This window comes from Xenopus tropicalis, chromosome 2 (genome assembly GCF_000004195.4).
Source record: "Xenopus tropicalis strain Nigerian chromosome 2, UCB_Xtro_10.0, whole genome shotgun sequence".
In the NCBI taxonomy this organism is placed as follows: Eukaryota; Metazoa; Chordata; class Amphibia; order Anura; family Pipidae; genus Xenopus; species Xenopus tropicalis.
In genome coordinates, this window is record NC_030678.2 from 147,531,926 (window position 1) to 147,557,236 (window position 25,311).

Below are 25,311 nucleotides of genomic sequence, written 5' to 3' on the forward strand. Positions count from 1 at the left end.
ACTGTTTGGCAGCCCGAGAAGAAGCTCCTTGTACTTTATATCCATCCTCCTCCATTTCCCCTGTGCGCAGTCACTACCAGCTAATCGCCATTACGTCACACTTCAGCGCACTGCCTACGCCTTCAGCCCACATCATCATTCCCACGGAAAATAGAAAAAACACATTCGCGCAAGCCGTATTCCCCGCCTCCCAACATACGTCTTCTTTCCCATAGGTTGTTCCTTACTAGCCTTCAGAATGGAGAACGCCGATTGGCTGCTTTCTCCTGCCCTTCACAAAGTCTACCTCTGACTGGCTTCCGTAGCAGAGAGTGAGTAAGAGGCGGATGGCTGGGACTGATGGTTTCCATGGCGGAAGGTAAGAGGACTGTGTGTAGAGATGGGCAGGCTGCGTGTTTCTCTGTCATGGAAGAGGTGGAAGACTATAGCCGGGTATATCCCGTACCTACGTGTGTAGTAATATCCAGTCAGTGCGTAAGGTATGAGAAGGTAACTCCATAGCGGCCATGGTTCCTACAATGATTCTCCCGGCTCCAACTTACCCTGGATGTGCTGTGTGGTCCCGCCTCCCCCTGCGCTCAGTCCTGGCTCACCTGCATTGGTCCGTTCTTATTTAGCTATATAGCATGGCTATTTACACTTAGGTTAGGGTATCTCTCAGGGGTCCTGTGTAGGGCAGAAAGGGGCACTTACCGGGCACCTAGCATAGCTAACTAGTGGGCTCCACAGCAAATTCCTTAGGGCCCCAAAACTCTAAGACATTTTATATATTAATATAATAAAACTGCTTATCAGTTCATTTCCCACTTGCCCCTGAGAGAGTAATGTCCATCCTGCTGCCCTCCAGCTGTTGTTACATGTCAAATCCCAGGGTCCCACTAACCTTGTGGGGATACTGGGCGTTCAACAGCAGTTGGCGGTGTTATCATCTCTAAATATCTAGAAAATCTCCTCCTTCTTCCATCAGAATAGGCACTACTCAGAGAGTATAGGATGGCCAGTTGTTGGTCTTCATTTTGTATTTATAGTTTTTGAATAATTTGCTTTCCCCTTCTGACTCTTTCTAGTTTTCAAATGGGGGTCACTGACCCCTGCAGCCAAAAAACTGTTGCTATGTGAGGCTACAGTTTAACTATGGTTGTTACTTTTTATTCAGGCCGACTCTTATTTATAATCCATTTTCTCATTCAAACCACCATCTGGTTGCTAGCGTAATTTTGATCCTAGCAACCATATAGCTGCTAAATCTCCAAACTGGAGAGTTGCCTAATAAAAAGCTAAATAATTTAAAAACCACAAATATTAAAAAAATGAAGTCCAATTGCAAATTCAGAACAGCAATCTTTCAACATGCTAAAAGTTAATTTAAAGGTCAACGACCCCTTTAATAAAGTAGGTGCAGGATAGGCCATGTTGCATTGATGGTAGCTCGCTGCTGAAGTACCATTGCTTATATCTGTTTTGATTCCTTTAGCAGGTTAAGACATGGATGACTTGAACCTTCACTACCGATTCCTGAACTGGAGGCGTCGAATTCGTGAAATCCGCGAGGTGCGCGCTGTACGTTACCAAGAGAGGGCCAAGCACATTGCTGTTGACGGGGATACTCTCAGGTGGGTATTTATAAAGCAGGAGCTTTGGTTGGATTTTCCATGACTGGACAGATTGGTATTAAGCAGCATATTTTATCAATGCTGTAGCACCGTCCTTGTTTCTTTGCTCATCTGTGATTAAGCAGTGAGTATGTGTAAGAACAATACATGCTAATTATAGGTTAAGAATGTCCCTTCATTCAGTTCATGTGACGGATTACAGCTTTGACAATATCAAGCAGCACTTACATTAGAGGAGTAGTATAGGCCTAGTACATAACTTGATTCCTCTGTTTTACCTTGTTCCTGGGGTAGTTTTATAGTGAGCACTGTGTTGCTTTTTTCTTCCCACATATTCCTTATGGCTTGTCTGAGCTGTGTACGTGGACACTGGAGCAAACTATTGCTTTACAGCCCAGAGCTACATCATAGACCTGGGGCATAAATAAAGATGGCAGCCCATAGCTTACTAGAATTCGACCCCCTGGCCAGTGTGTTCTTCAGTGAAGAAGAAAGAGGGCCAGCACAGGATGTGAGGAATGCAATTATATCCTATCAAATTGTTTTTTTTTTGTTTTTTTTTTTATACCTAACAAATTGGCTTCCCCCCAGTGATAAACCCTTTCCTTTAAATCTCCATCACATTGCTTTAAAATTAAGTTCAAGAATGTTTATGTTACAGTTGTTTTTGGTCTGAAAATTGCATTGGGTTTCCTGACCATATCCTAATATCACTTAGTGGTAGATTTTGCCATTGTTAAGGATTCCCCATGGATCAGTTGTGGCAGTTCAGGATTGGTCAGAAGTGCAGTAAAGTAAAATTTGAAGTTGGTGCATGAGATGAATCCTGGGTAAGATAGTGTCTTAGATCTCACAGGAAAATTACCCCGTTTATCCTCTACCGATGCATTTACTGGCAAAGAAGAAGGGCCACCCTAACTAAGGGGCAGATTTATTACCATTTGAAAATTAAAGGACGACAAGTGTATTTCGGTGGCTGGGTTTCACTGATCTGTTCAGACTTCTGACAGAAGTTATCTCAGTTTGTGAGACTAAACTTTGTCCTTTGCTACTTCTTGAACAAAAGTTACTTTCAGGCCTTTATTGCTATGGTGGAAGCATTGCCTTTTGAAGTTTGTAGGGAAAATTGAATGAGGATTTATGGCTCAGTAATTAGCCACTTCAATCTCTGCCATACTTTAGCTACTTGTTTACTGGCTGAACATGAGGAACGTACTTGTTTGTGCCATACAAGCATGGGATAATAGCACTGTGGATGGACGGAGAGGAAGTGTTAATAATTTGTTTCGTACGGTTTTTGGTACGACTATTCCTGCCAAATTGGTCCACGCCAATCTCGATGCTATGGATATTTGTTGATTAGCGGATTGGAAAGGTTGATTTCATCTGGTGATCCACCACATCATCCAATCTGTGGTGCATTGCCAGAGGAGGAAATGATGAGGAGATAACAACCCTTATTACATCCTGTTGTTCTAAGCTTTCAGGTTGGTGGCTCGAACGATTGCAATAATAGAGTGGTGGACATACTGTGAATGGCCTATTGTATGGAAAATTACAGCATTGGCACATGTATTTCTGACATTAACATCTCTCTCATAGTGGGTGGCATTTTGCTATATAAGAGTTTCTGTCAGGGCAGACTGTGAATCTTTAAAACATATAGTGGTAATTTATAGCTGTCTGGCCGTTGCATAGAAGTTCAACTGTAATGACCTGAACTATCCAGCCATATTTTTCTGTGTATGGCCAGTGTAAGGAATACATGCCAGCTGTCCAAATTCTCTCCCAGGATATTTTTGTTTCTGGTTTTATAACTGACCAGCTGCACAAAATATTTTTTTATGAACCTGCAGGAGATGCCATAATTTGCCTTGCATAGCATTCTTTCATGTACTTCAGTCTTTTTATGATCACTGCCATTTATGTGCAGACTGCTGAGTCTGCCTTTGTCTACAGCAGTAATTTATATGATGGCTTACAATCTTATGCATATAGCATATGGGTATGGTGTGCAGTTAGGGGAACTGGGATTGGTGGGTTACTCCTGCTTCCTGAACATCTGCATTTGGCTTCTCTTTGTAACTGCCTGACTGATCATTGCAGACATGATTCTGATGGCAGCAAAAGTTAGTCATTAGTTAGGCTGTTGTATGGGATGTTTATGTGATGTCTATTCAGAGACTGAATCTGGTATGTGGAGGTAAAATGTAAAACATGCTGTGTAAAATGTTATTCTGTTGGTTGTAGTTCTATAGGGATGAATAGAGATTCCTTTGTTGGACTGCCAGTCATAAATACAGATATTCATTAGGTCCAGTGAAATTTAAATGGAAGGTCAATATAATCTTGTAAGGTGTGATATAAATGTAAGAAAAAGAGTATCCAAAATCAAAAAATCAATAAAATGGCAAATTTATCCACAGCTAAATTACTATCAAAGAATAGATTCCGACCCCGGGAAAATCCACCTTAAGCGTTTCATACCCTCCAGTACTTAATCATAGGCCCTAGGACCTATGACAAGGAATTGGAGGGTACTAAATTTGTAAGACCGCATTTCATGGGGTCTGTATGTATTTTTTTTTAATGTGTAATTATGAATAAATTTACCATTTTATTGTTTTTTTTGGGATACTCTCTTTTTCTTGTTTACTGAATCTGCTCTCTAATCTGGGGGCAGTTTGGTAGTTTATTATTTACACATGCCTTAAGGGCTGTGACAGATGGGGAAACTAGTCACCGCACGACAAATCTCTCTTGTCGCGGGCAACTAATCTCTCCGAAATGCCATCCCACCGGCTAGAATGTAAATTGCCGGTGGGATGGCAAACGCGGCGCCGCGATTTGCTGAAGTTGCGGAAGTTTCCTCTCAAGGCAACTTCGGCAAATTGCTGTGCCATGTATGCCATCCCATTGGCGATTTATGTTCTAGCCGGTGGGATTAGTTGCCCGCGACAAGGGAGATTTGTCGTGTGGCGACTAATCTCCCCGTCTCTCACAGCCCTAAAAGATATGATCTTCATTTTGGAACTTTGATTACTGTGTGGTTGCCAGGGCACAAGCCCAGTCAGTGTTTTAAATGACAGGCTGGCAAATTAGCTCCAGGCCTATTAACCAATAGCAGCTAATCATATAATTTTCTTTTTTTTAAAAAGCAGAGATATAAATTCTACCTTCTGCCTGGCAGTTCTGGTCTTTAATGTCATTACCCCTGTATATTACATTTTAAATGTAACAAAGGTAAGTACAGTATAACCAAGACCAGAGAAACCTTATGCATAAATATATAATTAACATGGGAACAGTAGCATTCCTTTTCTGTACATAAAACTCATTTGTATTTTCATACCACTTTTACACTGTATTTCATGTGTATATTGTCTCTCTGCAGTTACCACGGGAATTCAGGGGAGGTTGGCTGCTACGTCGCTCCACGCCCGCTCAGCAAAGATAACAATTACTTTGAGGTGAATATTTCTATTAACTCTGGTATTGCCTTAATAGACCTAAGGCTGATCAGAGACACACAGGATGATCAACTCTGGTGGTGATTTGTGTTTCTGATAGAATATGTAAAGTAAAGGGGAACTGTGGAGAAAATAAAAATTGAACATGAGCTTCATCTTATCAGTTCTAATCAATGAAAAATATTGTTTTGTTTCTGAAATTAGTAAGTTACATGCAGCTTTAGGTTAGAGTTGGTTATTTTGATTGTTAGCTGTAAAATATTGTCTTGCCAGAGGAAGCACACACCAGTGTATCTGAGCTCACTGTCAGTCAAAGTCTGACTCTGACTTATGTATTTAGAGAGGCAGATTGCCAAGAAGGGAAGACTGAAGAGTAAGTCTGATTATTTCAGGAACTGAGCAGAAGATTTAATTACTTATATTTAAAAAGTCCCTTATTATGATGAAATGAAGCTCATATAAAATTTTCATTTTTGTGATACTTTCCTGTTTGTATTTTGTGAGCTCGGTGCCATAGTTTTGAGTGATCAGAACACCATGTGATTACTTCTGTGTTGACCAATTAGAGCAGAGTTTTACCAGCCAATGGCTCTTGTGCATTTCATGTGGATGGTTCAGATTTTCCCACCTTGTTAACTAAATCATATCTCCAACCAATCAAATTGTTGATAGTTGCATCGTATGTGGACAACATTATACATGTTATAAAAATACTCTGTACTTGTGTAGGTCTTGTAAATCACAGGTATTTTTGGGACCCAAACCAATTTTTTATTCTGAGTATATTCCTGATTCCTGAGCTAGGTAGAAAAGAAAAGCAGCTAGGCACTTGAGAACTTTAAAGGGTTTTCTCTCAAAGAACATAGAAATATTTTGACTGATTTCTCATTTTTAAAGAAATAGTTCAGTGTTAGTATAAAACTGGGTAAAATAGATTGCACAAAATAAAAAATATTTCTAAATAGTTAGGGAAAAATGTAATCTATAAAGGCTGGCGTGGGCAGATGTCTAACATAATGGCCAGAGCACTACTTCCTTGTTTACAGCTCTCTAAGCTGTTAGCAGTCAGTAACCAATCAGTAACTTGAGGGGGGCATATGGGACATAACTGTTCCGTTAGTTTGCATTTGAATATATTTAGCTGATCACTTTAATACACCTTCCACGATCCATGGATTCTGTTATTATTATTATTAATATATTGCTGAAATATCCTGCAGCGCTTTACAGAGATTATATATCATTCACATTAGCCCCTGTTAGGAGCCAGTTAAGCAGCATGTTTTTGGAGTGTGGAAGGAAACTGGAATACCTGGAGGAAACCCAAACAAGCCCTGGGACAACATACAAATGCCTTACAGATAGTGCCCTGGTTGAAGTGGGCATTGGAGAGCCTGAGATATTATCTCTTAGGGAGGCAGTTCAAACTTATCACCGACCATGCCCCACTTAAATGGATGGCCCAAAATAGGGAAAAGAATGCCAGGGTCACCAGGTGGTTCTTGTCGCTTCAGAATTTTAAGTTCTCAGTGGAACATAGACCTGGAAAGTTGCAAGGTAATGCAGATGCTCTCTCCAGGGTATATTCGTTGATGGCATGCTGTGCTCAGCCCCACGGGCTTGAGCAGAGGGGGGGGATATGTGGTATGGTGACAAAAAGGTCCCCGGTTTCCTGGGGAAAAGTGATTGACAACATGTATGTTGGGCCACGGATTCTCAGACATTTTTACTGAGGTGAGACCAGCAGTGTTTTGGGGCATAGAAACACTTTGTTTCTCTGCAGTTTTTTTAAATTGTTGATCCGGGGCTGGTCTTACTGGGAATCCGCAAGAGCAGGGTGGGTGGATTCCCAAATCCATAGGCCAGGTTTTTCAGGAGGCCCTAGGCCTATTTGTAGTACACCTGAAGCTGTGCAGGGGAGCTGATGAGCCTGTGTGTGTGTGAGAGAGAGACACGCTGCTGGATTTGCTCAGCTTCAGGAGAAAGAGAAGCATTTATTTTTGTGTTAGCCAGGAGGCTTGATATTTCTGTTCAAACTGTTGTTTTATACCCCCTGCGTGGGGAAACTTCTGCAGCCGCTGAAAAATAAACGCGGGCAGGAAGCCCTTACACCGGTCTTGGTGTGTGAAGTTGCCTCATTTGCAGCCTACCAGCGAGTGAACCCCCACAACTTATACCCACATATGTAATAAAGGCCCAAACTTTGCCTACCAGAAGTAACTGACTGAAACTAATAATGATAGATTTGCAGCAAAAATGGTAACTTTTCCTTATTCTTACTTTTCTTAAGGAGTGTTGTGTTGCCTGCAGTACTTACCAGTGCTAAAGTGCTGTACAGGAGCAAATTAACGTGTAACCTTTCTTGCCTCTTAGACTATACAGCGGGCGGACAAAGGGGAGACAATTTGGAACGAAGTGCAGTTCGGGTGACCGAATCGGTTGTGGTATTGAGCCCAGTTCCTTCCACGTACAGACTGCCCAAATATTCTTCACTAAAAATGGAAAGAGGGTGAGGAGAGGGAGCAGCATCTCCTTTGAATGTTTATTTTGAATTGCAAATATTAATATGCTATGCACATCGCTGCTTTGCCTTCTGCAAGTGCAATATCTTCCTTTTCTGCTGCAGGTCGGCAGCACTGTGATGCCTTTGTCCCCAGACGGTCTTTTCCCAGCAGTTGGGATGCACTCCCTTGGTGAGGAAGTGCGGCTTCATCTAAATGCAGAGCTTGGTAGTGAGGAGGATGACAGCATAATGATGGTGGACAGCTATGAGGATGAATGGGGAAGGCTACATGATGTGAGAGTGTCTGGCACAGTAAGCTAATACATTTACTCTAAAAGCTGATGGTGATGTCTGAGATTTCATTTTCTCTTTCTTTTACTCATATTGCGACCTTTTTTGGGCTTTATAATAAGAAGCTATTCTAAAGTGCATGCAAGTAAAAGCTCTTCTGTACATACTGTACTTACTTTGTCTCCTGCTTGTCGTTTTGGGGTACTGGGTTAGGGTATATGAGGGAACCATGGAAAAGACAATGAATCATTTGGTTTGGAAAGCAATATGGATGCACTATTGATTTTGTCTTTTCTTGAAATATAATGTTTTTGATTATACTGTGTGAGTTGTTCTGCCATTGCCTCCTTAATGTGTTAAATAATTGAATTGATTTCATCAGCTACTGGAATATGTGGGAAATGGTAAAAGCATCATAGATGTGGGCCTGGCTCAAGCCCGTCGCCGTCTCAGCACTCGTAGCCATTACTTTGAAGTCGAGATAGTTGACCCTGGGGAAAAATGTTACATAGCACTTGGCCTGGCAAGAAAGGTAAGTGCCTTTCAGTGCATTTCTGTGTGTCAAGATTCACTCCCATAACCCTGCTAAGGCTGCTATAATTCATGCAAAAAGATTAGCCACTGGAATCATTTATTGGTTCTGTGACTCTTAGGGGCACATTTACTAATCCACGAACGTCCGAAAAGCATCCAAATGCGTTTTTTTCGTAATGATCGGTATATTGCGACTTTTTCGAGCGCTCAATACTAAAAAGTCGCAACAATTCGTAATGCTATGAAAAAGTCGCGACAATTCACACAATTTGTAATGGCTATGAAAAAGTCGCGACAATTCGTGCAAGTCGGACCGGCTACGAAAAAGTCGCAGTACATTGGAGATAGGGCATCAGTTTGCAAATTAAAATGGAAAAAAATAGCCTGAATAGAAAGAGAAATAATTAAAAAATAACAAATAGTAAAAAAAAACATTACCATGAAGCCTTGAAGTCAGTCTGTTTTAGAAACCCTAATGTATTTTGTGTATGTATTTATATAGCACCAGAATTGTGCACAGTGCTTTACAAGGTGTAAACACAAATAGGGGTATAGATATATGGTTTATAACGTTATACATTAACAATAGATAAACCTGTGCTTTAGTGCTTTCAATGCACAGTTGGGATGAGGTCTCTGAGTTTACAATCTGTTAAAGGGAAAATAACACTAACATTTTTTAAGTAAAAAATCTATTCTACCCTGCCCCAATAATTGCCCTATCCTGCAAAACACGTAGTATTTTGAATGTTTTATTAGAAAATACCTGCTAAAAGTTGGTTTCCGGTCAATTGAAATAAGGCGATACCGCGAAGGAAGGAGCAGCATCCACTATGTGATGATCGATTGATCAAGCCTAGCCTTCTTTCTGTATAGGAAGGAGTCAGGTTAAGCTCAATCAGTCGATTGCTGCATAGTGGATGCTGCTCCTTCCTTTGCTGTTTCGCCTTATTTCAATTGACTGGAACCCAACTTTTAGCAGGTATTTTCTAATAAAGCATTCAAAATACTAAGTGGTTTGCAGGATAGGGCAATTATTGGGGCAGGGTAGAATAGATTTTTTACTTAAAAAAATGTTAGTGTTACTTTTCCTTTAACCTGATAGCATTGTTTGTGGCAGGCTGGAAAGAAAGAGTAGCTAGGGTAACAAAAAAACATGTTATACATGCAATACACTTGAGACCCTTGCTGCTGGCTGTGTTTTATTTTATATATGTATCAAACTCAACAGTAGAAAGCACTCACAGCTATAGCATCAATCAAGTCAGTGATTTATTTCAGCATACCATCTACACGTTTCGATCACCACAGGATCGTCATCCTGATGACGATCCTGTGGTGATCGAAATGCGTAGATGGTATGCTGAAATAAATCACTGACTTGATTGATGCTATAGCTGTGAGTGCTTTCTACTGTTGAGTTTGATGCATTATTTTTGTCAGCACCCAGCCGTTGCCCCAATATTGGTGAATGCCGATGGAATAACAATTAAACTTTTTTTTTTTCACCATACTTTTTAGTCCTGTGAGTGCTCTGCTTTATATGACAATCTATATTCCCAGACACTCTCTCTAATAAGCGAGTGCAGCTATTTTTTGCAATATATACATATATACACATTTTTGCCAGTTTATTGCTAAAAAATGTTATATTTTATGCAGGATTACCCCAAAAACAGGCATCCAGGTTGGAGCCGTGGTTCCGTTGCTTATCATGCAGGTAAGAGTAATTTCTGTATAACTGTTTAGAAAGCAAAGAGTGTATTTATAATTTGTAATAATATCACAGTTGTGGTAAAAGATTATGTTCTGAACCAAAAGGTTTTACTGGCACTTGTGGCGATTGCAAGCAGGGCATCCACCCATGCGCGTTTATTGCAAAAAAGATGTAACGTTTCAGGGGTTATCCCTGAAAACGTTATCGTCTGACAAAACATTACATATTTTTTGTAATAAACACGCAAGGGTGGATGCCCTGCTTGCAATTTCCACATTGTGCCAGTAACTCTTTTTAGTTCTAAGTATTGGCGAGGGTGCCAAGCACCGCAATTACTGGGCAGAAACAAAGGAGGTGCATGTGAGAAATTTTTACTGAAAGATGATGTTCCCCACTGCCCTCTATACTGCATTGCCAGTTTGCTGTCCAGTCTTTTTGGTAAATGATCATATTTTCCATATAGCACTCATTTTAATGGGTTTTCATTCTATATACTGAACAATTAACCTTCTTACTGCCCATCAGTCAATAACCTGCATATATGGACAGCTTTAGGGCAGCAGGGAGCATATGCTGAGTGCTTGCGGTCTTCCTAGAGCCAAAGGTAAGAATATTGTCTGCTTTTTGAATTTTATTTATATCCCTTTTATTCATAGATGACGGAAAGATATTTCATGGCAGTGGTGTAGGAGATCCTTTTGGGCCACGTTGCTACAAGGGAGATATTATGGGCTGTGGAATCATGTTTCCCCGGGATTATATACTTGATAGTGAAGGTAAGAGGAAGCTCTGCTTGCATATGGCTGCATGCTATTTACTCTAGTGCTATTAAGGGAAATCTAAAGGAGGCATTGGAAGAACACTACCATCTAATGGTTCCTAATTTATAGGAGAGAGTGATGACAGCTGTGACATGAAGGAGCTGAGGCAGCAGCCACGAGGAATAAGGAATGTAATGTATCTGCGACGAGAACAGCAACAGGAAGAGGACTGGGAAGAAGAGGAGGAAGAAGAGGAGGAGGATATAGAGAGAGAGCATGAAGGCAGAAAAGTTATGGTAAGTACTTGCTAGGAAGCCAGAGTTCCTGGCCATTCTAAATAAACTGGGTTTTTGAATAGTAAAAAAAAAAAAAAATACTTAAAGTGCCTATCCGAGCACATTTTATTTTCATTATTTATTTTTATTCTTTTTTTCAACAACCTTCAATTTAAACCATGGCTAGCTGTGCAGAGCTAGTGGCTACAGGGTAACTATACATTCTGAACAGAAACTTAACCAAAAGATTTTTTCTGATGTGATAAGTAACTTCTGCTCAGTGTTTGACTGACAGTGACCGTGGGAACTTTTCTGTTAGTGTTGCAAAGGCAATCAACAGAAAAAATTGTGGGGTCTTTAATCATTGTACCTATTTGTACCAATTTATTGCTCTTCTTTGGTAGATTAGGGGTAAAATTCAACAAAAATAGCAATAGTTGTGAAGCATGCATTTGATACCTTTAATGGCTTCTGTTCCCCGCAGGTTTTCTTCACAAGGAATGGAAAAATAATTGGGAAAAAGGAATCTGTGCTGCCTCATGGTGGCTTCTACCCGACAATAGGAATGCTGAGCAGTGGGGAGAAAGTGAAAGTCGACCTTCATCCCTTAAGTGGGTGAAGATATACTAAAGTGTATCAGCACACTGCATCCTTTGGCCATGTTCCCCATACATCAGCTCCCTGGTCATGCACGATTTGCACGTGGGTTTGTGATAGTGCTTTTTTTTCGTGTTTGGAAGCATATAATTTACCCGTTCGTTTGTGAGCACGGGTCCAGTCTGGCTCCATGCCTGTAAATACTGGCAAAGCAGGAGACATGGCGGAACAGGAAACAAGTGAGCATTGATAGTAAACTGGGTAGTTCTAGATATTCCTAGTCCAGTTTATGGTGTAGTTGACTATACTTTCCTCATTAGAATAGGAACCCAGACCAATGTCACACTTTAATAGGGTAGCAATTTGGTTTACTCTGGGCTGCATCAGCTACCCTGTTGTACTAATCCTGCAGTGTATATAAAATATACATGTGGCTGGAATAGGCTGGAATTTTTGCATCTCAGTGAGTAAGCTGCAAAACATTGAATGGCCAGGATTTCAGCATTGCATATAAACATTTCTCTAAAAATGGCAGCACAAGTTGGCTGTTGTACAATATGCCATCACATGGATAACTAGTTCTGATTCAGTCAGTTTCAGGGCCATAGGAACAGAAGAAAGGTTCATCCCCTGTCACTTCTGGCTGTGCCATTGACCTTTTATTTGTGACTGTTATAGACACTGACAAATGCAACTTTTGTCTGGATGGACCAAATGTAATCTGATGTGTATGCAGGGTGGTTTATCGAAACTGATTCCTGCTGGAACCTGCAAGAGGAATAGTTAGGAATTGAAATAGCCAAGTTGCCCCTCCATCAAAATTGCCAGTTGTTTGTACATAACTCGTTTGACCACAAAAGAATAACTATGATTATTAGTCAGAAAGCTATGCATGTGCCCAGGTAACTGCAATCTGATTTTTGCATCTTGGTTAATCCAAGAAACAGAGCCCCTCCCTGTTCCATCCACAAATTGTTATATCACTGCTGAGATACGAGCAGAGCTGTTCTGCAGTAATTCAGTAGCACTAAGCACTTCCCATTGGTGGAAGCATTTGTTAATGAACCCAAAGTTGTAGTTCACCAACAGCTGAAGAGGGCCATAGGATAGGCACCTCCATGTACTGTGTTGCTTAAAAACTGTGTTGCTTAAAAATCATGTATTTATCAAAGGGGCACAATGTCTATTTTTATTTAACAATACTGTTACCCCCCAAATGTCTGTCCTGTTCACTTGATTTGACCAAGGTTAAATGAATGTGTGTAGATCTTATGTCGGAGATCTGGGCTAAGTTTGGCTCTCTTCTCAAGGTCTTTCCATCACTACCTCTTTCTCCGTGCTGCTACTCTCTCCTACACTGTACTAGGATGTTGCCTGCAGTTTGCACTGTACTGTCTGCTTTATTACATTGGTCACTATGGGCACCACATACACGGATTGCTTTAGGAGAATGTGTTTTGCCACCAAGTAAAAACCAAAGATGCAGATTCACTTCTATTTAATGGCTGTGAGGATTAGTGAGGCATTCCCTGCCCCCTGCCTTATTAAAGTGAACATATATTTTATTGTTATGTCAAGGATTAATACATGCTTTTTATACAAAGCAATGTAAGCAGATGTGTTTTAATTGTACTTGTCATATATTTTGTGTGTCCGCTGGCTGAACCACAACTCCCAGCATCTATTTGCTGGAGCGCTGATGCCTGTGCATGTTATACAGGAACTGAGGTTTCCTTTGAATGTAGTGTCCAATTGTTTCCTAAAGATGGCAGTATCTGTATAGGAAAGGGAACATTCCATTTGCATTTGAACAGAAGTGTATTCACAACTGACGGTTTCTAAAGTTTAATTTGCTGTTAGGTGTATTCAGCTTGGCAATCATTAATTATGGAAGGGCAGTACCAAAGTTTAATTACCCCTACAACCCATCATACCAGTTTTGCCTATATACAAAGGCGTGTAATGTAAAAATAGTTAGTTCTACTAACCCCACAGGAATCAATCAACACAATGCATTTAGAAGTTAACATCTGATTGGTTACTATTGGTACGTAATACATCAGAAAATGATACTTTTATTTTTATTGAATATGTATTTGTATTCTAGCTCTTTTACCAAGACCATGGGTTCGCTTATGCCACATGTGGTGCCATCCGTGGTAAGGTACCCAGGGAGCATCCCATTGGTCATATATACATAGCAACACAGGGACCTAAGTTTTAATCCTACAGCTCATACTTATGCGTGTGTCCTATAGATATGAAAAGACTTGGGTCTCCATGTTTAATGTCCTTGTACTGAAATATAAGGCCTCCAGCCCAGTATCAGATGGTGCCTCTTTATTAGGCTCAGTCCATACACATAGCTTTTGCATGGAACTGGCCTGAGCATTTTTATTTAATTTTTAACTCAAATTGAGCAACAAATGCACTTTTAAACCAGCCAATCATCGCTGAAAATGTTATGGTGTTACTAATGTTTAACAAAGTGGATTGCTATGATGTGTCCTGTATAGGAAACTTGGACTTGTACATCCCTCTATTGCAATACTCCATAGAATTTCAGGGGAAAAACAAATTGTTGCTCTGGCATAAGAAGAGGAGTAAATTGCAAACACAGGGAAAAATGAAGTGACACATCATAGGTGGGAATTAGATTCAGTGTCACTTCATTTTGCCCTGTGTGCGATTATCCTCCTATTGGCTACAAGCACAATACACTGTAGCACCAGCCTGGCGAGGAAGGAGGATTCCTATAAGGGAGGGGTGTCCAACATTTTCTGGGTAGTGGGCCAATGATCTGTTATAGCCATATGTTTGCTGAGGAGACTTGAGCTGTTACCAGGCTGGGCTGGGTGGAATAAAACCATTCTGGGCTTGCTGTTGGGCAGCTTTTATGTAAGGGAGACTGGCAGAATCTGTCACTAGGTAACCCAAGTTGTTCTGTTACATGGAGAGACTTGTGAATATTTGTTGCCCCTGCAGAGCGCTCACAAGGCTCCTATGAGTAGGAGATAATTATGCCCAAGTTCTAATCACAAATGGTCATGCACTTAGAGAGCTTATATATTTATTGTAAGTGTCCTTGTTCTGTAGATGGTCTCTGCAAAACAATGCTGTAGGGACATGGCCTAGGCCCTCGGGCTGCTGGCAAGTTATAACTTCCGATGTAAGGGTCCCAGTGGCTGATAGACTCCCACGTTTGTATCTGTGCTGCTTTCCATAGTTCAGGGATGTACAGGCAGTGGTCCCCAAGCAATGGCCACTACCCCTACCTTTTAACTCGAGAGGAATTCTGTAAGATATAGTTCAGCAACACCTGGTGCATTATAGCTTGAACATCTCTGACTAGAACAGATTCTCTAGTGTTCCGCGCAATCTGTTACATGTTATTTATTAAACAGTTGGGAGAAGGTTCATGGGAGCAAATCTGAACTGAAGGCATTTGTACGACACTAAGCTTGACAAATCTTGTTTCCTTTCTCTCAGCCTGCTGCTTCCGCCACCCATTTCCTTCCATAATCCCCCGGCCATGTTGGCCACACACAGATTCCATCGAATTGCACTAGAACATACTCTGATGTCTGTACATAATCAATATACCTTTATATACATATATTAAAGTCACAGATCTCTATTTAATTCATGGACTCTTGTGAGTGTTTGTACGTTGCTGAAGTTTTCCTACCTGTCTACATGGGAGGCCTGTGCCAGATGCACCACAATCTCTGTGTCCATCTGTATAAGAGCTGCAGAACTAGAGCCACACAAGCTTTTACACCAGGTTGATTTTATTTAAAGTTGAATTTTTCCATAGATACAGTTCCATAAATATATTTACCAAGGTTGCACTGGAAAAAAAAAATATATATGCACATCTATTCAAGCTATAAATGGTCACAGAAAAGCGCAAATGTCTGTTTTTCTTTTTGCCCAAGGTTGTTTATATATTACATAAATTTATTATATATAAAGTATACACTATAAGCGGCCACACATTAGTTGGTTTCATGAGTCAGAACCAGCAGTGCAAATACTGGGTGGTATGGCAGGAAAATGGTGAAAGGTGAACCGTCACTTTCTTTCTCATGAATAGACTTTTTTTTTTTTTTTTTTTTACCGTTTTGTATATATTTAACTGTGTCAGTTCCTCAATCTGTTCAATATATACAAAATGGTAAGAAAACATTGGGTTTTCTTTAGGGCTCTTATCCATGGGCGTTTTTTACTGTGTTTACAAATGTGAAATAGAAACAAATATTGCATATATATATGCGTTTGTGAGTTCCAAACACAACCTTTTATTCTATTGTCTTTGGAACATCCATTAAGCAAGAGAAAATGCGGCACATGGCGTCTGATTAAATTTAAATGCGATGAAATGTAAATCTGAACGCTCCAAGGCCTAGCGCTTGCTACCTTGTAGAGTCAATCAGATTTCAGAGGCCATGGCCGTCAGTCCAAAACATGTATAAATGCTAAGGTGCTACTGGTTGCTGCCTTTAGTTTACCGAGTAGAAGGATGGGTAGTGATGTCACAGGGGTGGGTCTGATGACTGTGCTATGAAGTGATGGTTGGCTGAAAAAAAAAAACTGGGCTATCTGGGTCAAAACCAGACAGGTGGCAACCGTCAACAGAGGTAAGCTGTGAACAGCAACATATTGAAAGTTACGTAAAGTGTTAGCCCCATTTAGACTGATGGCCAACTGGTGACTCTCTAGACATTGCTCTCCTCCTAAACTACTTTGGCCAGCCTCCAACAGCACTGGGAGTTGTATTTCTGCAGAGTGGAACTGGACTACTTGGACTTCTAGGACAAACATCTCTATGCTAGAAAGACAGCCTTGAAATTGTTTACATTTTATTTTTTTTTTTTAAGTAGTGTTCAGTACTACTTGTTACTGTATCACTGCCTTCCAGGTTTATTGGATTCGAGCAGTTCAATCACTCTGTGTTCCAGTATTAATGGCTGTGATCCAGATGGTCAGGCAAGTACAATTCCAGCCCAAAATGCAAAACTATCTCATAGCTTGATACTGCTGTGTGTCACTGCATCCGTTCTACACCGTGACCCCTGGAAATATCACACAAGCCACTGGTATAACACTTTGGCAATGTAAAACTTGGTTATGTCTGGGTCATGCCATTTTGGACACAGTGAGATCCAAACAAGGACTTCTGTTGTTAAGAGAAATTTAAAGAGGGATACATAGAACATATGCTAACAATATCCCGCCAAATACAAAGCCAGACGGTCTAACAACAGGTGCTGGCCACATGGCACTATCAGCTTCCAAGGCAGCCCAGGGGAACCAACTTTCATTTTATTATTGCATTTATGTTTCCAATGTTCAGTAACTCCATAATAAAGACCAAGTGCACCTCTGGCAAATGAACAAGCATTGCTATTCACGTGTCTGTCAAGTCAACCTAATTGGAATTTAACAAGTGAGCCGAGAGGATTCCAAATGAAGAAAGCACTAGCAGTTAAATGGCATGAAATACTGATGCACAAACAGTGGCCCCTCGTCATCCTCATAGAATTCACTGGCAAGATTCCAGCTCTGCATTATTTACATTGTTGCTGGTTTATAAGGCTATGAAATATCTGCTGCTCATGGCGAGGAAGATGAGAAAGTGGGAACAGCACTAAGTGTATTTGTAGCTGCCTTCATATTGCCAGACAATGAACAAAACAGATTTGGTTTAGCAGTGATTGTGTACTGTCCCCCCAACTCTGGAGTAAACGAGTCAGGGAAGTGTGTGAAGTAATTTACGATATTTTTCAACCTCATATGAGTACAGAAGGGTGTGTAAAAATGGCTGCTTGTTAGTGTAGCTCTCTAGATGATAAGGGCAAAGCCTGACAATCTCACATGTCCCCTGAAGGCACAAACTGGTAATTTAGAGCTGTCAGTCTCCCACTGCATAGTAATATTGTTCTTGGCAATAAGGGCCCTGAGCCACGCAAAGAAGTGATAGATATTCTTACAACCAGGAGAAATGTTTGGCGCGTGCCGTTCTGTTGCGCTTTGCAGGCACCTAGGGTGCTGCCAACTGCACTTACATTTTCTACAGTAATGTTCAATACAACATCACAATGCTCTGCTTTTCTTTATAGAGCGGGGAGTATGAATTCCCCCAACATTCCGTGTCCTTGTTAGGAAGATCCAGCAGAACTGGGTTACGGGAGTAACACTATCCACAAATCGCTCTCACATCTAGGTGCCACCACATGACTTTCTCTGACCTTCAGGCTCCTTCCCCAGAGTTCCTTCCCATTCAAGAAGTTATTGTTTATCTTTTGTGTGCTCCCAGCATGACTTTGGTGATAAAATTAACAATGGCTGATGCTGGCTGCTCAGGGTCCAGTTCTGCAAAAAGGTGGCACACGTTTTCAGCTGCAGTGCCCGCCTTTCGAGCCACAAAACCAAACACCCTGCAATGGGGAAAAAAACAAAGAAGGCTTTAGTCAGGGAAAGAAGAAACAGATGGGGCAGCTTGTGCAACAGCCAATCAGTGAGACTGAGGGCTATAAACAAGGCACTTTTGCTTTCTGAGTTATTCATCTTAGGGATTATTAATGAGAAAAAGGCCAAAAGGACACATATCTGCCAGTGCTGCTCTCTGCACTCTGTGCTGTTTTTCTTGTGCCCCTTGGTGCTCTCACACTTGAGCCATCTAGTTGGAAAGGGGCCCCCTCTTACTCCTGTGCAACCAATATAGATCCATTACTCTGTTTCTGCTTTATACAGCAGGAGTATGCACAGTCTGGGGGCTACTCTATTCCAGCTACTGCTCAGTAACACCAAACAAGCCTTTTACCATTTACATAACTGTTTAGAAGCTGGAAGGTGCCAAACAGATAAACCAACCAATTCCAAGGGCATGAGGAAATATTCCTCAATAGATGATGATGGAGCTGTGTCTTAATAATGATAAATGGACTTTAAATGGCAGAAAATGTATTTTTTGTTATGTCGAATGCTGATTTATTTTAGAGAGCAAGAAAACATAAGCAAGCTCGATGCTGCTCATTCCTTCCTGCCTTCCATTCCAAACAGACTATTGATGCAGGGGAACCATAAAGCTAGTGCCACCTATTGACCAGGCAGTAGCTCCAGGGTTCACTTTGCACCCAATGTCAATAAGTACAGCAATGTTTCTGGAGACCAGTTTTTATCCATGCTTCCTCTGGCCTCCAATAAAACATGTTGTCTAGATGCCCTAACTGAAGGTGCCTGCATATTCCTCTCATTATAAAGAAGGCCCTGCATTGACTACATTACGATGGGAAGCAATTGCAAAGCCAGAGTAAAAATAAAACTATACATACTTCGACGTTGTCCTGTCTGGATTGGTCCACCTGCAAAAATATTAGGAAATAAGTTCTTTGTAGTCAGAATTTTCTATGGTTCTTTTAACTAATGAGCAGTTAGATATTTTCTAGGTGCTTTGTTAGTACAGTTATAGGATTCTAACTGAATGGGTACCTGCGATCCTGTGGGTCGCTATTGCAGAATGTTACGCTAGAAACAGGATAATGACGCCTGAAGAACAGTCTGGAACACATGAAATTATCATAGTTACATGACATCATACCACTGAGCGCTACAAGCACTGTAACATAAGCCCGACTCACTTTCTCTGGCTGTCAGTAAGAGTGATACCCTGGTCAGACACTTTGAAATGGACCGTAGTTGCACTGGACCGTGGGGGTGTCAGGATGGCATTTGATGCTCTGGAAATGGCCTGGGGTCCAGTTAGAGATTCTGTGTCCACAGAGCCAAGGTAGAGCACACTGCATGCTAAAAGGAAAGCCACACAAAGAATGAAGTTGGATCCATTCTGATTCAGAATCTACCCCTAATTTCATCTTGCTTGTAAGCCACTTACCTGCTCCTTGTCTCAATAAATCTGCTGCTGTGCTCATGTTTGTAGGCACCATGACCTCTGAGCTCTGCTCTATCAGATCTGGGAAAGAGAAGATTCAGCCAAAGATTAATTCTTTGCTATTCCTAAAATATACAGGATTTCCTTCTAATCAATGGCGTAACTTTGCACCAGCAGAAGCCAGTAGAGAAAGGGACTTGAAAAAAACCCCCAAATTTCACAACTCAATAGTGGGCAATAGTAGGGAGTGTCAAGATTCCATAATAGTGCAAGGGGAGGGCAGAAAATACTGTACATAAATTGCATATCTTAAAATGTGCCCCAAGACTTTGCATCCTACTCACCACGGGAAGGGATCTGAAGTCTGCATGGCAAAGAGAGTGGGGTGACTGAGTGCTGAGACACCAGGGCGGAGAGGCTGCCTAAATAAATGAAACACAAATTAGCAGTGATTCTAACAAAGTCTAGTTTGGTGACTAAAGGTGGTCATACGCCTGAATATACACACATTTGGCAAGATCTTTGCCCTATTTGGTCACCTTTGTCCTGGTCTATATAAGGCATATCTGATCGTTACAATCAGATAATAGCAGAGGCCAATGCAGGCCGTCAGGAGAAGACTGCATCATCGCTTACACGTTCCATGCCCTAACAGGATTTATTTTACCTATCTGACAGCAGATGATCATGGTGAAATGGACCTGTTTAAATGGACCAACTAGGCCGTCCCATATCAGCACACGTCCTAAAGCTGACCATAAACAGGAAGATCTGCAAGGTTGCCAGACAAGTACAACTTTTCCTGCTTTGGCCACATGGATGGAAGGAAACATTGTGCTGATTGACCTTCAGATTTTCAAACCTGTCTGATAGTCATACAGGACATTATATTGGCCACATACTCAAGCAGCCATTAAGGTACAGACTTGGCCTGGATTGGCCAGACAGTGTATGGTCATTTAAAGATTAAAAAGCTGGACTATCAAGGCATTATGCGCTGATTCATAAAATAATCATAATAGAAGCAGTCATTTTACCAAAATGGGGTTCAATTGGTGATCCTTTTATCTTCACTCCTTTTGGTCCAGTCTCAATGAGGAAATGGCGAACCAGCTGCTCCGTAGAATCTCCTGTGGCACAAAAATGGAATTAGAATATAACTAAATCGAACAACACTCCATAGATAGTTCATTGTTGTGTTGGGCAACCTGCAGCCCTGCAGACGTTGCTGAAGCTCCAGGTTGCCCGTGGCTAATCTAACATCAGCTCTAACTAGCATGTTACCTTTATAGGGCTGCGCTGCTACATTTGGAGGAGGGCTGGCGACCTTCAGTGCCAAACCATATGCCCCACGGAATGAGTTACTGTCCCGAATAAGGAAGGAGCCTGGCTCTGCACCTCTTAATATGGCAATAGCTGAAAGAGGAAATATAAGGAGAATAAGTAGCTTTATAACACACAGCAGTAGCAAATGTTTTATGCAACTGAAGCAGGGTGATTAACCAATTGTTAGTGTATATGTTTGCTAAACACTTTGATCTATGTCCTAAGTTTGCATAAACATGTTTTGAAAATACATATATATATTACATATATTTCATATTATATATACAAATACATATATTTCCCTGTAGCAAGCTCATATCAATTGTACATTAATGTAAAGTATGGCAACCCCATAAGGCTGCTCTGGTGTAAAGAAAGTGTAAAGTAATGATGAATAGTTGCCCCCCTCAGTCATTGCACCTGTCCTTCTCCTTTAAAAGAGAAACAAAATCCATGGGCATTTTTGAGTGTCAGTGGCATTGCACATGCTCAGTATGCTCTGGGCTGCTGGTGAGAAGCTAAGATTAGGGGTGGGATTATTTCAACAATTCAGTTACTTAGGGCCCCATTTACTAAGATTTTCTGAGAAAAGTTACAGTATATGATGCCAAAAGATTTTTTTTTTTTTTTTTTAAACCCACGAACATTCAAGATTTATAAAACTTTATGTGACTTTTTTGAATGACAAAAAGTACGTCGTTTAAGCTCTCGGAGGTTTAGTGACAGCCTGTCGTAGACGAATTTTTAAGGCGAAGTTAATCCCATCATTGATTTCTATTTCACCCAATTTCAAGGGGAAGTTAATCCCATCATTGTTTTCTATTTCACGCATTTTCAAGGGGAAGTTGATTGGCTTGAAAAAATTGTGATTTTTGGACAATAAACTCAATATTTTTGTTCGACCCTACCAACATTATTGTGACATTTAATTAATACAAGAATGACTGTGTTTATTCCAATATAAGTTTGAATAATATTCGAGTATAAGTCGAGTTTATACGAGTTTCAAGGCCAGAAAAATTCTAGTTTTAGTAAATCTGCCCCTAAATGTCACCTTCCAAGGGGAAAAACTACAGACAGACAAAGCTGTTTGTCCCTGAGGAAATAATGGACTAATCTAATAAATTTCTTTATATTTGTTGTGCAAATCCTGATTGCGATGCTTTTTTGATCTATATTTATATTTTTCACTGACACCCTGGTATTAGTGCTGCTCAATAGATTTGTGAGTTGGAGCCGAGGTTCAGCAGTGCAAAACCAGCAGAGAAGAAATGTGAATCTAATGGGGCCAAAATGCTCTGGTCCCCTCAGGCTGGCACAGTAGCTCAGAACATAATGGGGCTCATTTATAAAGTTTGCACAGCGCATATATTTTTCACAGATGAGATTGCGATTTGCATTAGCATGCCCTGTGTGCGCGTTCATTATGCACAATTATAGTGCCAATTTTCTCGTTGTGACGTACATCAGACACAGAGTGTATGCAGCAATATTCACAATTTGCCAATATGCCATATTTAAAAAGCTTTAGGGACATTCGCAGTGTGAATAAAAGTTTTGCAATTATGTTTGTTCATTAAATGCACCAGTCTTGTCCAGCTTTATAAATATAAACACTGACAGGGCAAATATATTCACTGCTGCGCTGCACACATTTTATAAATGACCCCCAATGTGTAGCAATTCTTGCCTGCTAAGCTTTGGCTCTCCTTTATGCACTGATGATACCAGTGATTGGCCTTATTAATGAGCTTACATGCAGTTAAACACATTGGGATGGAGATAAACAGCACAGGTTTAATAGGGAAAGCCATTTATTTTGATCTGTAAAACTTGTTGGGTAGTGTTAAATTAAGATTATTATTCTATAAGAGCATATTTATTAGGGAACAGGTCTGCTACAAATTCATAGGCACATTCCAAGGAACAGGGTAGCCATCAAGGTGGTACTGCTCTAGGGTGCCCTGTCACTGACATGGTCCTCAAATCCTTTATTTAATACTAGTGATTATGTTGCAAGTGGATTTCTGATGACAGAAGTTGCCTGTTTTGGTATGTGGTTGAGCTTGCGCACTATGTAAGTAAAAATCCCCATTAAGCACTAACTAAAGAGACTATTGTACTGTGTTACGCTGATGTAGGTTTAGTTCCACTATGGCACAGGCAGAAAAAGGAAGAAAACAGGGCTGGCGAGTGATTGAGAAACTAGCGAGCTCTTAGATATCTGTCCCTGCACACGCCTAAACCAATGTGTGCAACTATGTCCAATGGTAAAGTCTTAAACCACATATGGAAACCCCCATTACTTCTGTGGAATAAACAAATGCCATCTGACCCTGGAATGTCCCTGACTGACAAACAAATTGATTCAAAGCTGGACTCACTTAGTGCTCTTATCTGCCAGCCCTGACCCTTCCCTTCATCCCTAAAGAGACCCCCACTATCCCCTGACCTCTGTGCACTCTACATCTGCTTACACTTTATCAGTACCTTGCTCCCGGGAAATGGTCGGTTTATACCAAAACTTGGAAGAGTCTTGCACAAAATTTCCTGTAACTGGAACATCTTGCTGGGTATCTGAATAACAAAACAAAGAAATGGTTTCATTCATGAATAGCCAGTCATAAACAGTACAAATCCTGGTTATGTGTCTTCTGCACCGGGCAATGAATTATCCACACTGACACATAAGCAGTCTACCTGTAGATAGCGGCAGAACCGAAATATCCCTAAAAAAACCCAGCCACTTGGCCTGATCCCAATGAGCCACGCAGGATCATTCCTTTAGTATTATTGCAGTTGCGTGTATCATTTACAAATGCAGAAAAAAGCGTATTGTAAGTGTTTTGAATATTCCTCCAGCATCCCTCGACACAAGGCAGATTTGCTCTTGGCAGATGCTGATTTGCTTAAATGTTTATGTCTAGAAGCTGACTCCTTTCTTTTTGTAAGGTTATGTCTCTAAGGCCCCAAATATGAATAATAATTGGCTGAACTCTGGTTCCCCATGGCAGGTGGATCTCAGAATTCTATAGAATTTCATATAAACTGGGTTTTTTTTGGATTTTGGTTCCCCTTTGAAATTGTGTGTTTGTTCTGATTCACAACAAGGTCACCCACCTAAGGTTCCATGATTATTTGAGACAGTAAATAAGAATTTTCAATCATATTTCCAATTTTCATCCTAACTGGTCTTCACTGCGGGAAGCTTCATACAGATAAACTGCTCTAGGTGGGTCTTGAGTTTTACTACTCCTCCGACGGACACATTTCTTAAGGAGGTAATATACGGCCAACTAAAGCTGACCAAGAATCACCTAGATTCTCTATCAGTTGGACAGATTGATGTGGTGGTTGGCCAAGTCAGTCCCAGCTGTGCTTTGTTGGCAACTGTTAAAGGAGCAGATCCGGCAGTTGTAGGGCTATGTGTACTGCACGAGGTACATACTGGCATGGCATTAAAATTGCCAAATACAACCTGAAGGCCTTTAATTGCCAGTAAAGTTTTCACCCCTTTAGATCAGATTTGTTTTTTTAGAAACATGAGTGGTTTTGGTTCCCCCTTTACCAATCTAGTCCTTGGTGTTTAAACATCACAGGATATTACATCTGTCTCAATGTAATCTAATTACCCATGTGCTTCTATCTTGTTCAACAAGAATATGTCACTTATCAATGTACAAAATACCAACCCACTGGTGATGAATGGCCTTTGTTGCACTCAGACAGTCCATTGGGATCCACTTTTGCCCCGTCAGCTGGAGAGTGATTTTTTTCTGGCAGTCGTGGTGGCTGAATACTAGGTGGGCATGGACTGCTGGAATAATAGGCAGTTCTAATAGGGAATGAAGGAGTAGGAGAAGGAGGCAGGAGATCACTTTGACTTCCCATTGGGGATTTTGGTGGGCTGGTCGGTGCTTCTTTTCCTTGGGGATTTACAGGGCTGACTGGCAATGATATAGTGACACTTCTCTTCTGGAGTAGAACGGTGTGCTTCGGCACAGAAAAACTCTGAGAACAGTAACCTGACCCAAAAGCAGTTGTACCACTGGGAGATGAGATAGCAGGCCCAAATGTGGTGTGACTCCTTTTAGCCTCTGATGTTACTGGCAGGACAAACTTAGTTACATGTGACTGGGAGGAAGAAGTTGGCAATAATGTATTTGCTTCATTTGCACAGGGGGGAGCATTCACATGAGTTGCTGGTAACCCAGGCCTGTAAGTAAGAAATAACATATTCTCTTGTCAGAAAATTCCAAATATTTGTAAAGGCCACTTAAAGCAACATATTCATTCAGTATTTACTACTGTGCATCTACTCTTCCTTCAT

General features: G+C 40.9%; 2 protein-coding genes across 3 annotated transcripts in view; one reads left to right on the plus strand and one right to left on the minus strand.

Moving 5' to 3' along the window:
- The first annotated feature begins 73 nt into the window (after positions 1 to 73).
- Positions 74 to 15,403, plus strand: spryd3 (SPRY domain containing 3). The gene is made up of 10 exons (XM_031896228.1): positions 74 to 358; positions 1,475 to 1,613; positions 5,008 to 5,163; positions 7,448 to 7,592; positions 7,710 to 7,898; positions 8,260 to 8,409; positions 10,074 to 10,131; positions 10,785 to 10,904; positions 11,019 to 11,185; positions 11,649 to 15,403. The coding sequence occupies exons 2-10, from the start codon at positions 1,486 to 1,488 to the stop codon at positions 11,781 to 11,783; spliced, it is 1,248 nt and encodes a 415-aa protein (XP_031752088.1). The 5' UTR covers positions 74 to 358; positions 1,475 to 1,485; the 3' UTR covers positions 11,784 to 15,403.
- Positions 15,404 to 15,531: 128 nt separating this feature from the next.
- The window catches only part of tns2 (tensin 2), a 71,550-nt gene continuing 61,770 nt past the window's right edge, over positions 15,532 to 25,311 (minus strand). For both annotated transcript variants that reach the window (XM_002936643.5, XM_012957861.3), the window contains exons 20-29: positions 24,674 to 25,197; positions 23,472 to 23,558; positions 20,940 to 21,071; positions 20,693 to 20,785; positions 20,000 to 20,077; positions 19,659 to 19,736; positions 19,405 to 19,570; positions 19,256 to 19,324; positions 19,099 to 19,128; positions 15,532 to 18,201 (exon numbers count right to left, since the gene is read on the minus strand). In XM_002936643.5, the coding sequence (XP_002936689.3) occupies positions 18,060 to 18,201; positions 19,099 to 19,128; positions 19,256 to 19,324; positions 19,405 to 19,570; positions 19,659 to 19,736; positions 20,000 to 20,077; positions 20,693 to 20,785; positions 20,940 to 21,071; positions 23,472 to 23,558; positions 24,674 to 25,197 (1,399 nt within the window). In that variant the 3' untranslated portion in view covers positions 15,532 to 18,059. The remainder of the gene's footprint in view (positions 18,202 to 19,098; positions 19,129 to 19,255; positions 19,325 to 19,404; positions 19,571 to 19,658; positions 19,737 to 19,999; positions 20,078 to 20,692; positions 20,786 to 20,939; positions 21,072 to 23,471; positions 23,559 to 24,673; positions 25,198 to 25,311) is intronic.

Coding starts and splice junctions, on each gene's coding strand:
- spryd3 (XM_031896228.1), top strand. CDS start 1,486: ATGGATGACTTGAACCTTCACTACCGATTCCTGAACTGGAGGCGTCGA. Junction 7,899..8,259: donor ATGTGAGAGTGTCTGGCACA/GTAAGCTAATAC, acceptor TGATTTCATCAG/CTACTGGAATATGTGGGAAA. Junction 8,410..10,073: donor CACTTGGCCTGGCAAGAAAG/GTAAGTGCCTTT, acceptor TATTTTATGCAG/GATTACCCCAAAAACAGGCA.